At 41.8% G+C, this 16,418-nt stretch overlaps 1 protein-coding gene across 2 annotated transcripts in view; it reads right to left on the bottom strand.

Moving 5' to 3' along the window:
* The window catches only part of fstl5 (follistatin-like 5), a 279,805-nt gene that overhangs the window by 86,579 nt on the left and 176,808 nt on the right, over positions 1–16,418 (bottom strand). For both annotated transcript variants that reach the window (XM_074674483.1, XM_074674484.1), the window contains exon 7: positions 3,209–3,375. In XM_074674483.1, the coding sequence (XP_074530584.1) occupies positions 3,209–3,375 (167 nt within the window). The remainder of the gene's footprint in view (positions 1–3,208; positions 3,376–16,418) is intronic.

Below are 16,418 nucleotides of genomic sequence, written 5' to 3'. Positions count from 1 at the left end.
ACTAACTGCTCTAACGGTTTTCAGACCCACGTCAAACCAAATGCTCCCAACACTGCTTCAGAATTCCAAAGGAGTTCCAAAGTTCCATTGACGCATCATCACCCATTGTGACATCATCATCACCATGGTAACCACACAGCTGTGTATACTGACTGATGAGGTCATTGAGGGACAGAGAAAGACACAGCCCAATTTAACTCTGACGTCAGTCACGAGACGAGCGGCCAAAGAGGCTAAAATATTTTGCCACTTTGGCCGCTGTCCGCTTTTTCTTGGCGTGCTTCCCGCTTTTGCCTCTTTTACCTCTTTTGGTGTGAACGCACAGTGAAGCAGGTGTTGTTGCTGTAAGGTGTTATTGTGTCATCAACTTCATGAGGTTGGGTGAACTCAGAGCGCTCAGTTACTGACCCTGATTAGCATTAGCATTAGCATTCAGCAACAAGTTTCGCTTAATGACGGCTAACGTGAACAATCAGTTGAAATAATCAGCTAAAATTCACGATCACCAACTTTAAAAAATGCTGAAATCAGGCCGATCTGATGCTAGGGATCAGTATCAGGACATTCCTAGTTTTTAGATTTCCACTGGGTGGTTTTTAAAAACAGGATGTTCTCCTTCACAATCCCACATCGAGCTGAAAAATAGAGACGTTGGGAATCCACAGAAAAAAAGGGGAATGTTTGTTTTAAAATGCTGAGACAAACTGTGGCAGCAATGTGAAAGCCTGAACCGTTTCCTCGTCCCTGCTCGATCTGCTGTCATCATCCCAGCCATTGATGAAGTTCACACAAAGCTTTTTCTGCTACAGCGGAGAAACTGAAAGCGTTTGGCAGCACGGGCTCTCATCCTCGCTCTGATTCGCTGACTGAAAATAGACTGAGAGCAATCTGATATTAGTCACCAGGAAAGTGATGAGTGTGAGGACGCAGACAAAGAGCACACCTGGGCAGGACATTGAACTTTGGCTGTGTGTCTGCAGGCGGCATGAGATGAAACAAACTATCTGCACAAAGACGAGAAGAAATGAAAAGAGAAAAACAATCCAGAGGAAAACGAATGAGAGCAGGATCAAAGCCTGCGTCGACCTTACAGGAGCACACCTGCCTCGCTGTTCTCCCACAATCCTCCCAGAGATATTCAGAGCACTTTTTAAGAAATAATCTGACTTGACATTTCTCTTTCTCCTCCTCGCGGCGCTTTCATGCATCTTATTTTTTGGCAGAGGATGATTTAAAAGCAGTCAGAGAAAAGATGGAAAATGAAAAAGGTGGGGAGCTGTACGTTTCACGTGCACGGCCTGTAAATCACCCCGCCATGCCCGCACGCCGCTTAATGTGCATCACGCCACGCAGATACAGATCCAGCGCGCCAGTTTGGAGCTCTGATGGCGCCAAGGACGAGTGGCGACAGCTGGGCGCCTCTTACTCATTTTAAGGGTCATCAACATTTAATGTTACATTAGCGGCTTCGCTGGGTCTCCCTTTATCGACTGCGACAGCGTGGACGCCATTATGCACAGAGGCAGCACGGCGGTCAGCTGTGACACGTGGAGGAGGGAAACCAGGTCTTCCTCTCTGTTCTCAACACCTGAGCGTCTTCTCTTCTTCTTCATGTGGATGAAAGTGACTCAGGGGCCACGCTTACAGATTAACACACACACACACACACACACACACACACAGGGCTGTTAAAGTAGGTCCTTCCTCCAGGGCTGAGCCCCCTTGGGACCCCCTTCATCTTTTTCCTCTGTCTGAAATCCCGTCCCTCAGAGCCGTCCCTGAACAGACATCAGGAACACAACCTGACGTCCTGGATTACTGTCAGACCGACCAAACACAGCCACGCTGACAGTCACAGCCACGTGCTGATGATCTGAGGCGCTGCCAGGAAACAGGAAGTCAGGATTGGAAGGGTAGAAATGATCCTGGAGTTACAGCTCGCTCCAAAGACAGGAGGAAGTCTGGGTCCTCAACAAGTTTAACTTTTATAAGGTTACTGTTCATTTCTGACTGCCTGCACACTTCACTTCCTCTCCTCCTTGCTTCATTTCTCCTTATATCCTTCTCTGCTCCTTTTTCAGTCTTTGTTCACCGTTTTTTCCTTCCTGCATCTTCCCTCTTTCTTCCCTGCTTCATTTCTCCTTTTTAACTCCATCTTCCCTGATCGTTTACTCCTTTTTCCTCCTCTTTCCCTCCCTCCTTACCTGCCTTTTCCCTGCTTCCTCTGTCCTTTTTCCTGCTTCTTCCTTACTTGCTTCTTTTTTCCTTCTTGGCTCCTTCTTTGATCCTCCTTACTAGCTTCCTTCCCCCTTCTTTACCTCTTTACTCAATCTTTCCTGCGTCTTTCCTACTTCACTCCTTCCTCCTTTCCTCAATTTCCTTATTTGAACTCCTTCTTCTCTGCTCCCTTTTTCCATTTTCACTCAATCTTCCCTAATTCTTTACTCCTTTCTCCTTCTCTCTTCTGTACCTGCTTTTTCCCTGCTTCCTCCATCCTTCTTCCCTCCTTTCTTCCATTTTCACTTTTTCAATAAATTTTTAACTGCTTCTTTGCTACTTTTTAACTCCATCTTCCCCAATTCTTTACTCCTTTTTTCTTCCTCTTTCCCTCCCTTCTTACCTGCTTTTTCCCTGCTTCCTCTGTCCTTTTTCCTGCTTCCTCCTTACTTACTTCTTTTTTCCTTCACCTCTTTACTCAATCTTTCCTGCGTCTTTCCTATTTCACTCCTTCTTACTTCCTCATTACCTTATTTTAACTCCTCCTTCCCTCCTTCTTCCCTGCTTCCTTTTTCTACTTTGACTCCATCTTCCCTAATTCTTTACTCCTTTTTTCCCTCTCTCCTCTGTACCTGCTTTTTTCCCTGCTTCCTTTATCCTTCTTCTCTCCTCCTTTCTTCCTTTTTCACTTTTTCACTCATTTTTTCCAGCTTCTTTGCTCCATTTTCACCCATTCACTCCATCTTTACATATTTGTTTTTTTTTAATGTTTTGAATAAAGTTTTCATTTCCTACTTTGACAGCTGCTAGCTTTTAAAAAACATGATCCACATTTTCAGCTTTGTGTCACTACTTCCTGTCTCCAGCTTCAGCATCTTAACAAAATTAAATGCAAGGAAATGTGACTTCTCTAGTTTACCTATAAGCGCCCACTCCTTCCTACCCACCCACCCCCCAGCCAATCAGAGACAGGGATGACAGCGGCTCTTACGTTGATGTCCTCCAGGTTCAGGGAGTTCAGGTATTGATGGTTTCTCTTCCACAGTATGGGAGGCCTCCGCTCCCCGCTGATGGCACATGTCATCACGGCGCTCTGGCCCACCGTTACCGTGGTGACGCTCACCTTTTGATCGTCTGGGAGGCTGAGCAGGTACACGTCTGTGGAGGAGAGTAAAGAACAATGACAGCGTGTTAGAAACGCCGTCTTCAGGAGGTCGACCCTGTTTAAGTTTTCAGACACTGAGAGAAAACGACGACAGCTCCAGCTCTCTGTAAAACTTTGCTTCATGAACCGACAGACTTCTCTCAGCTCATAACTCAGAGGAAAGATCTCAGAGCTGCTTCACAGCTTCATTTTTAGCCACATTTTTCACCTAATGAAGCCTGAAAACAACAAAAGGAAAAACCAGTGTCTCAATTAGCGTCTGTGTGCCGCGCTTCAGAGGCAGCTGGCTGTTTTTGGTTAAAGATGCACTGAGGCAGCACAATTATTGCAATTTGCAAACTAATGGGAATAGATTAGGTTAAATGTTGTGTAAATCTTTTGCATAATTTATGTAATGATACGATAATGAAAGTCCTGCTTCCTCTGCTGATCCCTCAGAGGAGCCGGGTCCACCACGCTGCACCTCTTTTTAGCTAACAGCACAAAAACACACGCTCATCAGGGAGGCCGTGCTTCTGCTGGCGTAAGCCGGCTGCTCCGTGTAATCTGGGATGTTTTCAACATGCCTGGTGCTCTGAGTGTTGACTAAGCATGTCAGGCTGTTGAAGCCCAGGAGCTTTTCTGATGAAACAGACACGGGAAAATAAGCTAGCTGTGCCTCAGAGGTTTTCCCAGTCAGGACCCAGTCAGAGCTCCTGTAATCCTGAGGTATCTTAAAGTTTTTGGGGCATGTTTTTGGTGATGATGAGGTGTTTTTATGCCTTTTATGGTTATTTTTCCCAAACACTGGAGGCTCAAACTTCCTCCCAGGAGAGCCGGGGTGATTTGGAGGTCAGTGTGGCTGCAGTTAGCTAACGCTTTTTGTGCGTCGGGTGTTTAGTGGAGACAACGAGCACAATGTACACTCATCCTTTCTTCAGCCGTGTTATGTAACGTGGCCTGTGAGAGAATGCGATTTAATCTTTCTCTTGGGTAATGAGCAACAGAGCAAAGGGAAACAGAGACTCAATTTGTTCTGCTCCTAAGGGCATGAAATACAAAACCTAATGAAAGAGCAGGTCCAGCAGACACTGTTCAGCTGCCACGGCCTGAAGAATAAGGATGAGAGCACCTTCAATTACACAACGGCTCCACCGGCCCGTCCCACGGCTCCTGGACGCTTCTCTAACCTCCCTGCTCCTCATCTGTGGTTCCTCCGCTTGTTGTGTCTTTGGGCTGTGAACTTATGACCTATCAGAGCCGTCAGAGCTGAGCCATGAGAGAGCTCAAACTTCTTTCTCAGCAGGAGGCTCAGCGTAAAGACTCATAATCTATCGTTTGGCCCGTTGAAACCCAGCATAAGCCCGGTCAAATCTCCATCAAAATTACAGGATTAATGACGGAGGTTTGGTGTAAGTGGAGAACAGCTGGAAGTTTGGGGTGATCATACTGTCAGAGCTGACTTTTATCCAACTGTGAGGAGATTTATGAGGTTTCAAATCTGTGAGCTCGACTGTTTCTGTTGGAAGTGAATTTAGACTCAAAATCCCAATTATGCAGCTTCTTTAACCTCCTTTTAATCTCCAAATGCTCCCAATACTGCTTCAGAATTCCAAAGGAGTTCCAAAGTTCCATTGACGTATCATCAGCCATTGTGACATCATCATCACCATGGTAACCACGCAGCTGTGACTGGTGAGGTCATTGAGAGACAGAGAAACACCATAACTTGTGTCTGAAATCACTCACTCAGTCCCTCCTCACTACTCACTATATAGTGAATTAGACGTAGCTGCCTCTATAATCCACTACATCAGCTAAATTAAAACAACATTTACTCTACTCACTCATTCACAAGCTGCTGACAGTGACGTTTTTACTCTCGCGGACGGTTGGAGATTTACAGTTATATCTTTTCTTAAAAACTGCAAAACAGTTTTTATTTTAGTGATACCTAATATTATATCTAGCTTATTTTCTGCAACAGCCAAATCTAATAGAAACATATATTACACGTTATCTTTAAACAAATAAACCATATATTTGCGCAGAACTTATGCTGTGATTAAGAATTACAAGGTCCAGTGAATGCATCACCCACGATGAACGGTTTAGAGGCTAACGTCCGTGTTGTTTGTTTCTCTGCTCAAAGTTGTGAGACGGGCTCGTCTGAAAGTTAAACATGGAGCTAAGTGTTATTCTCTGACAGTTTTTAATGTTGTTTCATGCTATTAGTAATTATTAAACATGTAATCAGCCATTTCTTCTGTTTGAACCCAAATGCATGATGGGATATATTGCTCATATAGTGAGAATCACTAATACACTACTTTTCAAAATGCATTGTGGGATACATTGAGTGGACTATATAGTGAATGATGCTCACTCAGATTTCAGACAGCACTACAAAATGGTGATATGACTATATAGTGAATAGGGAGTGACTTCGGACACACCCACAGACTGTATAAAACATGGACGTAGTCTCCCCGTCGTCACCCGTCTGTTTCTGAAACGGAAAATGAAGCAGATCAGCTATAGCGGCCATATTGGCAGAGGCAAGGGCTTCGCCTACAGCCATAGGGCGCCTGTCGGTCACATGACCCTGAGCTGTGCCTCTTATTGGGGGAGCTCGCGATCTTAATATCCTCTGAACGGTCGAGTTAGAAAAAAATTCACCCCCGTACAGTGGGAGCTAGTAGTAAAATTATCGACTCAGACAGGAGACGTTTTTTGAACCAGGCTGTAAATAGGTTAATTTCTGCTTTGAAAACAGCTTTTTTGGCTTGGAGTGTTTGTGACTTCCGGTACTTCCGGAGCCAGCCTCAAGAGGGCGCTGGAGAAACAGCAGATCTTAGCACTTCAGCATTGTCTCATATTCTCAGACCGGAGGTTGCTGCTTGGTCAAACCCAATGCTCCCAATACTGCTTCAGGGTTCCAAAGAAGTCCCAAAGTTCCATTGACACATCATCACCCATTGTGACATCACCATCACCATGGTAACCACACAACTGCGTGTACTGACTGATAAGGTCATTGAGGGATAGACAAACACACGTGTTGGTTTACCTGGTTTAACAGCCAACACACACACTGGTTTAACCTGGCTATAACATCTCAACTACGAAGCACACACACATACACAGTCAACTGTCTCGTTTATTGTAACGGTAAGAACACAGACTTATTTAGCGACACGAAAGGATGAAGATATGACATTGAAACTCAGGTAAGAGTATGCAGGTGTCAGTTTGGGGGATATCACTGGTTTAGTAAAGATCACAGATCAACCCAGGTCATTAAACCAGGCGTTGATCAAACAGGATTACAACACAGTGTCTACAAGGCTCTGTACTCAGATTAAAGTCAGATCAGCGCACCAGCTAACAAGTTAACTCAACTTAATTTACACGTGTTTCATACTGGTGCTTTCAGTGTTAATCAGGGGAAGAAACAACAAACTAAATCCATCAGTTTAATTCAAACTATTCACTAAAGTCAGCTCTGAGCAGCACTGGTTTCCCTTTTATCCTCCGTTAATGGAGTCAGTCCAACAAACTGACGTCCTCACTCTGAAAGAAACAGCTTCTCTGTCTACAGAGACCTGAAGAGATGAAAATCCTCCTACCTTGATGCTTTTTTTAATGGGCTGAAAAAAGTTCCTCTGTGTGCTCAGCTTTGTTGACAAAACTCCACAAACAGTGTGTGTGTGTGTGTGTGTGTGTGTGTGTGTGTGTGTGTGTGTGTGTGTGTGTGTGTGTGTGTGTGTGTGTGTGTGTGTAATGTAATTCAATGCAACACCACTCATGCTGACTGTAAGACTGTCTCTCCGAGCAGACCCAGACACATCAGTGACAGCGTTAGCAAAAAATGGGACACCTTCAGCCCTATGAAGTCGGTGTTTATTGCAGAGGAATTGCAACAGAGGGTGTTATATAACACAGGTGGTGGTACTGTTACAGTGTCCACTGCTGTGAGCTTTGAGACTGTGACTCATTTTAAGATGCCTCCAGTGTGTGTGTGTGTGTGTGTGTGTGTGTGTGTGTGTAAACACAGGAGGCAGTTTGTTATGCTCAGCGTTACGTACAGATACAAACATGGACAGAGTCTTCTGTCTGTGCTCTGCGTTCATTTTCTCCATATCTCTGCACATTTCCATGAAGCTTATGGATATAGACCAAACAGAGCAGTACCACCAGAAACCAAGGGGGCAGTGTTGCTGTTACTGCCTGATACTTTGCTTTAGTGAGACACAAGGAAGAAATAACAACATTTGAACTTTCATGGCGTATCTAACAGCCTCACCAACCACCGTCTACAAACGTGCCTCCAATTTAACCTTTAATGTTGCAACCTTTACTTTTTGCCTCAAATCACCTGGATTAATATTGTTCAGGAGCCACAAAATTTACTATATCTTCACAATAAAAACCAAAAAGTGTATGAAATTTAAGACAGTAAAAACCAAGCAGAAAATGATCAAAACAGGAAGTTTTTGTGTTTATAAAATTTTATATGTGATGTCTTCATTTTTATTATTTACAATAAATTTGTACATATTTTCATAGCAATTGAAAAAAATGTAATGCAATGAATTCTTAAGATGTGATTTTTTAAATTAATTTTAATGTGTTGGAGAAAAAAAAATGTTGACATTTTTAAGTTTGCAAAATTAAAAAAATCCAATTTCCAACTTTTGAAATTTTAAAAATTTGCAAAAAAATGTTATTTCAAAATTTTCTTTGATATAAAAAAAATGAAATATTTTGAAATTTGCTTCTTTTTTGTCAAAGAAGGAATGTGAATAATTTTCAAAAATATGCAGAAATTTGAAAAATTTAAAGCTTCCCAAATTTGCAAAATCTTCCAAAATGTTTTTTTTTTCTAAATTTTGAAAAAATGTAAAAGAAAAAATTACACTCAAAAAATTCCCCAAAAAATAGTAAAAAAAAATTATATATATATAAATATATATCATTATTTTCATTTTTTTTGCAAGACATTATGCATATTTAGTTCATCAAAATGTTAATGCATGATTTAATTTAGTGTCAATGTACTTAATCATCAATACCCTCTGTGAGAAAAATGTAAAATAATCTTTGTTTCAATAATTATTATTTTGTACTTCAGAAGCGCCACATAAGTCTTAAAGCTGCAGGTGGCAGAACCTGTTTTTTTGAGTTCCTTGTTGCCATAAACTTTTGGCCCTGGACTGCCCCCCCTGGTGGATGGTCTAGTTAACAGCAGTGCCAACGCAAAGGACGTATGGTCTGGGAGCAGTGACAGTAACATGATTTGAAAAAGATGGCTTCATTTTCCTACATAAAGAGAGGAGAAATGGTCCTTTACCCTACAGCAGAGACTGTTAGATATGAGTCTATATAACTGAGGTTTAATTGATGTTATCATTTCACACACACACACACACACACTTACGCACAGAAGACAGCAAGCAAGAGACTTGGTGTAATCGTTCATTGAGAACAATCAGCCTTTCATTGCTGAATCCAAACATAAATATCTCCCTTCATTAGCCAGTCTCTTTGGTGGTTGGTGATAGAAACGTCTTATGATGTCCTGCACAGAGGGAGACTCCTCCCTTCACCAACACAACCCGTCACTTACTCTGATCTGGGAGAGGAAAGGTTTAAATCGAACATGAAAGCAATAACAATCATCTTAAAGAGACGGAGGCAGCTCCCGCGTGGACGTCATTATGTGACAGAAATCATTGATGTAGCCGGTTTGATCAGCGAGGAGCTGTTTGTATGTAATAAAGACGACAACAGCAGTCAGCAGCGTGATAAGAGAGACGGCAGATTGGAAAGAAGAGCACGGGAAACTGGGAAACACTGAAGCACACAGACCTCATTATAAAAAGGCCTTCAGCTGTGTTTTACCCAACCAGGGTTCGACTGGAGAGAGGATGGTTTTAACGGTTTGCTTCACACCGTCAGACTGTTTTTCTTTTCATAAAGAAGCAGCTGTCTTTGGTTGTTGCTGATGACCTCTGTGTTTTTGACACAACAATAGTTTCAGTTTAGCCAAACATTACAGGACTCTTCAATCTTTACTTACAAAGACGCAGACACACACACACACACACACACACAGGTCTGAACAGTGGTACTGAACAGTCTGATTGACACGTTTGAAGATTTTTTAATCAGAAAACTGTTTACAGCAGTTTCTCCACGCCTCCTGAGCCATGACTCTGATCATAAACTGTCAGGTTGTTGAATGTTGAACTGACGCCACAGCCTAAAGGTCAAAACACAGACCAGTCTCTGGCTCTACTTTGACATGGATCCAGATCTGACAGGTTCCTGTTCAAGTCAATGGGTCAACTTCAAGGAGCAACATCTGGTCTAGAGAAATGAAAATAAGCCTATGAGGGAGTGTTAAAACGTGCTGGTCATCCAGGATCTGCTTGAGTGTGGCTGCAGAAAGACCAGAAACCACGAACACACCCAGCCCCCAAAAAGCAGACTTTTACATCCTTAAAAACACATTTACAGCCTGGTTTAAAAACAGCTTGGGTCTGAAACCTTGGTGTCTCTATTGGCACAGTGAACTCGTCTGATTGTCCAATCAGAGACACAGCTCAGGTCACATGACTGACAGGCGCCCTGTAGCTGTTAGACAGGAAGTTTACAGCCGGCGTCATATCAAACATGGCTGCGTCCGCGGATTGGCTTCATTCCTCTGTTTCAGGATCAGACGGGTGACGTCTACGGAGACTACATCTATGATTCATACAGTCAGTGGTCCGTTGTGGTCTGGCTGTCTCAGGTTGTCCCAGATATTCAAGTCTCCTTATTTTGACGGTTTTTGGAGCTGCAACGTGTTAGTTTACAAAAAGCATGTGGAGTGGAACAGGAAGTTGAGTCCAGAATTAATTGACTTTCAAAATAAAACAACTGTGTCAAAACTGGATCCTGTTAAACTGGACTACAACAACAAATGGATGGAGTGAGCTCAGCCTGGCCACAGGTTTGAGGGTTTACAGCCCAACGTGGACCAGAAGAGGATGATCATTAGACTGGAAACCAGGAACTCCTTGGTCTCCTGACTCCAGCTCCATGTTGGACTGAACACGGATGGAACAGCATGTAGTCATCATGGGACAGAGCCAGTCCAGAGATGGTCCTGGTGTACTCCCAGCTTAAGCTGTAGGTCTGTACTTTACCCCCGTACCTACACATGGGCCTACGTGTGTAGTCAACGGAATGACCATGGAATAACCATACGTCATCATCCGTATGTTTGTATGGAGCAGTGAGAGTGCCAAATGACAAAAATAAGTCCATAAAAGAATAAATACAAAAATAAATAAATAAATAAATAAATAAACAAAAAATATAAGGATCTATAAAAGAATAAATAAATTAATAAATAAATTATATAAGAATCTATGAAATAATAAATAGATAAATAAAAAATATATAAGAATCTATGAAAGAATAAATAAAAATTGAATTACTAAATAAACTATATAAGAATCCACAAAAGAAAAGGCTAATAAAAACAGAAATAATAAAAAAAAAAAAAAATAGAAAAGTGCTTGATAAATAAAAAAAATAAATAAGGAAATGAATAAAGAAAGAAAGAAAGAAAGAAAGAAAGAAAGAAAGAAAGAAAGTAGGTATATGAAGTGATATTAATCAAAGAATAAACCCTTAAAATAAAAGGCTTATAAAAGTATAAATATTAAGACAAATAAATAAAAGTATTTAAATCACATTATAATGTCACTTTAAAAGCGAATGAAATATGCACAGAAAAATATGATATAATGTAATATAATAAAATAAATATATAATATACTTTATTAATTCATTTTTTATTCATTTATAGATTCTTATATAATTTATTTATTAATTAATTAATTTATTTTCTTCTTTTATTGATTTATTTTTGTAATTTGGCACTCTCACTACTCCATACGTTTGGTCTCCTCTGACCTCTCCTCTCTGTCCTTACTTGTTATCGTTGATGTATGATTGTTGGATCACATGTTTTAGTTTTAAAATATCATAAAAGGCAAAAAGGTACATGGACGCTCTGATGCAGACGTTTGTGGAGTTCATGGCTCTGTCTAAAGGATATCTTTACTCAAACATGGAGTCAACGCAGATATAAAAGCTAGGCTTTAATTCCAGCTCTTAATCGTTTTATCTTTAAAAAAGGGGACAAAGCAAAAAATACCCACGATTCATCTGATCTCCTTTGACATGCTGTTAAAGGAGATGAAGCCAAAGTGAAGCCGTTATTAACAGTTTAACACTGTGTCAGTAAAATCAGCTCAGAGTGTTTGTGATTTACTGAATTCATGATTCTTAAAATTAAAAAATAGAAAAAGGCCTCTCCTCTATCAACGCCACCGCCAGCCGCCCGGTGTCCAGCCGCCCGGTGTCCAGCCGCCCGGTGTCCAGCCGCCCGGTGTCCAGCCGCCCGGTGTCCAGCCGCCCGGTGTCCAGCCGCCCGGTGTCCAGCCGCCCGGTGTCCAGCCGCCCGGTGTCCAGCCGCCCGGTGTCCGTCCATGAGGTGAGGATGATGGTGGATGATGGTGAACTGATACGCTGATCTCCTTCTGTAAAGTCCTCTCTAACCGTTCAATTACAGCCTCCGTGTCTCTTAATGCTCCTGGAAACGCTGCGAGCAACAAACTGGATTGGCCGCTGATCCCAGGGGATGGCAGCGTGTGAAGTTTCAGCGGGCTGTGTCGTAGCTGTAGCCGGCTGATGGAGGACGGCGGGGAGTGGAGGAGGAAGCGAGGGCCTGTATCCGCCCTGAATGAGAAACTCCTGGGAGAGACGAGAGCCTCGGAGTCCGGCAGCTCCTCCTCTGTCAGAGATTTATCAGCGGAGGAAGTGGCCTCGGCTCCTCTCTTTGTCTGATTTGAGGCCTGCGGGGACTCAGCCTCCTGGGGGGGATCAACCTTCTCTGTCCAAACCTGTAATTAGTGATTAACTGTGAAGTCCAGACTTTTGATTTACTCGCTCTGCTCCCAGAACGGGCTGCTGGTCGGTGCCGCGGCGAGAGGTAAATCACCTCCTGCACTGGAGGCAACAAGCTTGTCAGGGAAAATAGCGTGGGCCTGCAGGACGTGGCGAGGGGCCGTGCATGAAGACAAATTGCACCGAGGCTGCTTCGCCAACCCTCTTCCTCCATCCTCGATCACGCTCCGGCGCTCAGGTCCTGCAGCAGCACTCGCTTCCTGGCTCCGTCTCCGTTCAGCACACACTTCACCGACGCTCGATACCACCAACGCTGAACGCCTGTGCACACACGGTTTGACGTTTTGAAGTGGAGATGGAAGTGGTTTACTGATGCTGAGTGTTCATAGCAGTGCGTGCAGACTCCAAACGAGGAAAACCACCCCAGAACCAGAACCCAGATCCATGTGAGCGCTCTCTGATCCTGGATGGTTGAGCTGATTGTGCAAACTTCCTGTTCCTGAACAAGAAGAAGAGCGCTGCGTGTTTGGAGTCTGACTCAGTGACAGGACTTCAATGTTTGACAGAGGAAGAAAACACACACACACACACACACACACACACACACACACACACACATCAGTCGCGCTGCTGAACAAAGCAGCTCCTGAACAACGAGGCCGCTCAACAAACCCCGATCAGGTGATTCATGAGTGAAAGTGAACCATGAAACGCTGAGATGACAGACACAGACCACATCTACTTCCTGTCCCGGCTCTGAGCTCAGAGTGGAACTAAACTCCGTTCAGAGGAGCAGGAACAGACCCAGACTGGGACTCAAAGAGGGACCAGGATGTCGGCTCTGTGTTCAGAGACACAGCGAGCGCTGAGTCGCCCCCTGTGGATCAAAATCAGGCCCAACACAATCTGAGACGGAGACGCTTTATTGGCCACATGTGTTTGTTGAAAGTTATATGATTTTGAATATTTACGCTTCTTGAAAGTTGCTCAGTGAACTTTGGGAAAAGTTTCATGAGTCGTTTCTGTGAAGGATTATTATCTGGGATTATTCCCTAATCTTCCCGTGGATAGATCCTATGTAAACTGACAATGGACTTGTTCTTATTTAGTGTCTATACAGACTTTCTATCCACTTAAAAAGCTTTTATACTGCTGGTCTCATTCACCCGTTCACACCACATTCACACACTGTCTCTGATGCGATTGTTTTTTATTATTTGCAAAAATTTGCAGAACGAGAAAAATGGAATCATCAAGTGATTGATCCTGAGCAGCGGCTGTCAGTATGCGCGGCGTGCACTTACACACACATAAACAAGTCTCCAGTCATTATCTGAACATCGCCCAAAATGTGTAGAGAAAATATGTCAGAAAATGTGAAAATGAGATGTTGCAAGTAGCCTACGGCGTCTCTGAGTGGACAAACTACCCAGGAAACGAACTGAGCAGATGCAAAAAAAAAAAAAAATCAAACTTATTCCGAGAAATAACTAAGGTTTTTCCTTCCGTCTAAATTCTTATTTGTGTTGTTCGTCACTTTGGAAAAAAGCGTCTGATAAATGAAACTGTAGAGCTGTAAACATGTAGCCAGGTATTCTCAAAAACAAATATCCATGCCAAACCCATAATGAACTGTGTGTCAGCCAATCAGGATGAACCTCGTCATTGAGCTGTAACGTTAAAGTAAAAAGACTGTCTCCCAGCGTCTACACAAAACCACGAAACTGGAGTTTTCTAAAATCTTCACTCTGGCCGGAGTTTTCACAAAACCTCGTTTTTAGTGACATTAAACTGTGATTTTGTGTGGATGACAGGATTAAACGTAAAAAATCGTATGGGGTTTCCCAGACACCGGTCTACATGTGGACGTAGGGGGCGCTGATTGTAAAGTTACACACACTGCAAATAACAACATTTCTCCACATTAAACTCTAAAACATCACTTTTTCTGCAGATTTAAAGAAATATTTGTGAAATATATTTGTCAGTTATTATATACAAGTGTTTAATGTTTTATCTAAATGTTGAATGTTATTTATAAATGGTATAAATGGTATAAATGGATGTCCAGATTCTAATTATTTAGCTTAATTTTTAATATTTAGCTAAGGCTTAATATTTATCAAAGATTTCTAAATCTTAAGCAAACATTTCTTAATCTTGAGCAAAGGTTTCTAAATAGTTCTAGTCAAGATTTATAAATCTTGATGTACGATTTTGGAAGCGTTTTTGTGAAAGAAAAGCTCTACTTCTTCAATGCTTGCCACAGGATCTTCAACAGTGCCATGACAGCACTTCTTACATTTATTTTCTAACAGCTGATTTAGCCGAGAGGGTTTGACTTTTTCAAAATTTGCTTGGCTGGATCGCTTCCTCAAGATTTAGAAATATGGAATTTATATTTAGAAATCTTTGCTTAAGGTTTAGAAATTTTGACTTAATGTTTACAAACCTAGATACATATTTAGAAATATTTGAAAGATATTTAGTCTTAGTGAAATATTCAGAATGAAAACTGAACGTTTAGAAACGTAGCCTAATATTTAAAATCAGGACATTCATTTATAACATTTATAAGTAACATTTGACTTTTATAAGTAATATTTGAAAAATATATATCGCAAATATTTTTCTAAATCTGCAGAAAAAGTGATGTTTTAGAGCTAAATGTGGAGAAATGTTGTTATTTGCAGCGTGTGGAACTTTACAATCAGCGCCCCCTAGTGGACGTGGCCCAAAAAACAACATGTGTTGGGTGAGCACTATAACACACTTGGGCAGATTCTGGGCAGCTTGGAAGACAATCAGTCCACTTTTAATGGGGTTGTAAATCTCATAGATACTGAATATGTTCAGTTATTGCTACCAGAGAACTCCCTGTGAGGGGAGAGCACATGGAAGGCAGAGCACACTCTGAGCAGTCAGACTGACCAGCAGGCAGACTGAAGGAGGGACCAGGACAAAGGTGGCCTCAGCTTCAGCTGTAGACTGAGACTTAGACGAAGGACCAACTTGGTTTAGGGCAAACAACACGAGTCTGTAAAACAAGTCTTTGGCAAACTGACGACTAACAATCTGACATTTCTGTTTCCTCTGAAGTTTCGTTAAACGGTGAAATGTTTGGACAGTTTTCAGTTTTTGGAGCTGGGACTCTGGTCGTGAAGGTCTAATGAAGCTAATCTTTGATGTTTGTTGTGTGCTGCGTTGGTACCCACCACAAACTGCAGTAACTTCTCTGTTAAACCAGCCTTTTTATTTCTTTATCGTGGTGTGTCTGTCACGTTTTCAAAGCAGGTAGAGATCTGAGGGATCCTTCAGCGTGGGCCAGGCTCCACGCAAAACGGACAAACACATATTAAAGGGAGTCAACCCTTGAGACTTGTTATGTGGACATCACAGACGTGTATCTGCTGTTTCCTGTGCGTCCTCCTCCATCAGCGTCCCTGATTAATCCAGATAAATAAATCCTGTTTGTTTGTGAGGAAGAGTCTGCAGCTCAACTTTGGGTCAGGGAACTTTGGCAACACTTTTAAAGGCAGGACTACCTTTGATGTGCTTTCTGAGCTTTTCCACTCAAATGAGATTATTTTAAAATGCTCTCAACATTTTCACTCGGAGGAAAACACCCTGAGCTCAGCTGCTGCGGCCGGTCCCTCCATCACGCTGTCTGAGAGCTGCACGGAGAAAACCTGAGCTGAAGGACATGTTTCTGCAGGATCGTTGCTTTCACATGTTTAAAAATGCACAGGTGTACGGAAGCGTATTGCTTTCACTTAAAAAAACAAAAAACAACTCATGTTTTTCAGTTATTTATTCCTCGGTTTGTTTTTTGTGGTAATTCATTTTGTTTTTCTAATTAATATTTTTTTATTGGTTTGTTTTTTATTATAATTATTTCTGATTTTATGAGTAATTTTTTTTTTGCAATTAATTTGTTTTTCTAATTAATATTTTTTTATTGGTTTGTTTTTTGTTATAATTATTTCTGTTTTTATAAGAATTTTTATTCTGTTCTTTGTTATAATTAGTTCTGGTTTAAGAGTAATTTTTTTGTGGTAATTAATATTTTTTTCTGATGTTTTTTTTATTGGTT

This window comes from Halichoeres trimaculatus, unplaced genomic scaffold (genome assembly GCF_033239565.1).
Source record: "Halichoeres trimaculatus isolate MK-OKI-2021-1 unplaced genomic scaffold, fHalTri1.1 fHalTri1_scaffold_7, whole genome shotgun sequence".
Classification (NCBI taxonomy): domain Eukaryota; kingdom Metazoa; phylum Chordata; class Actinopteri; order Labriformes; family Labridae; genus Halichoeres; species Halichoeres trimaculatus.
This window is presented reverse-complemented; position numbering and strand designations above follow the sequence as displayed.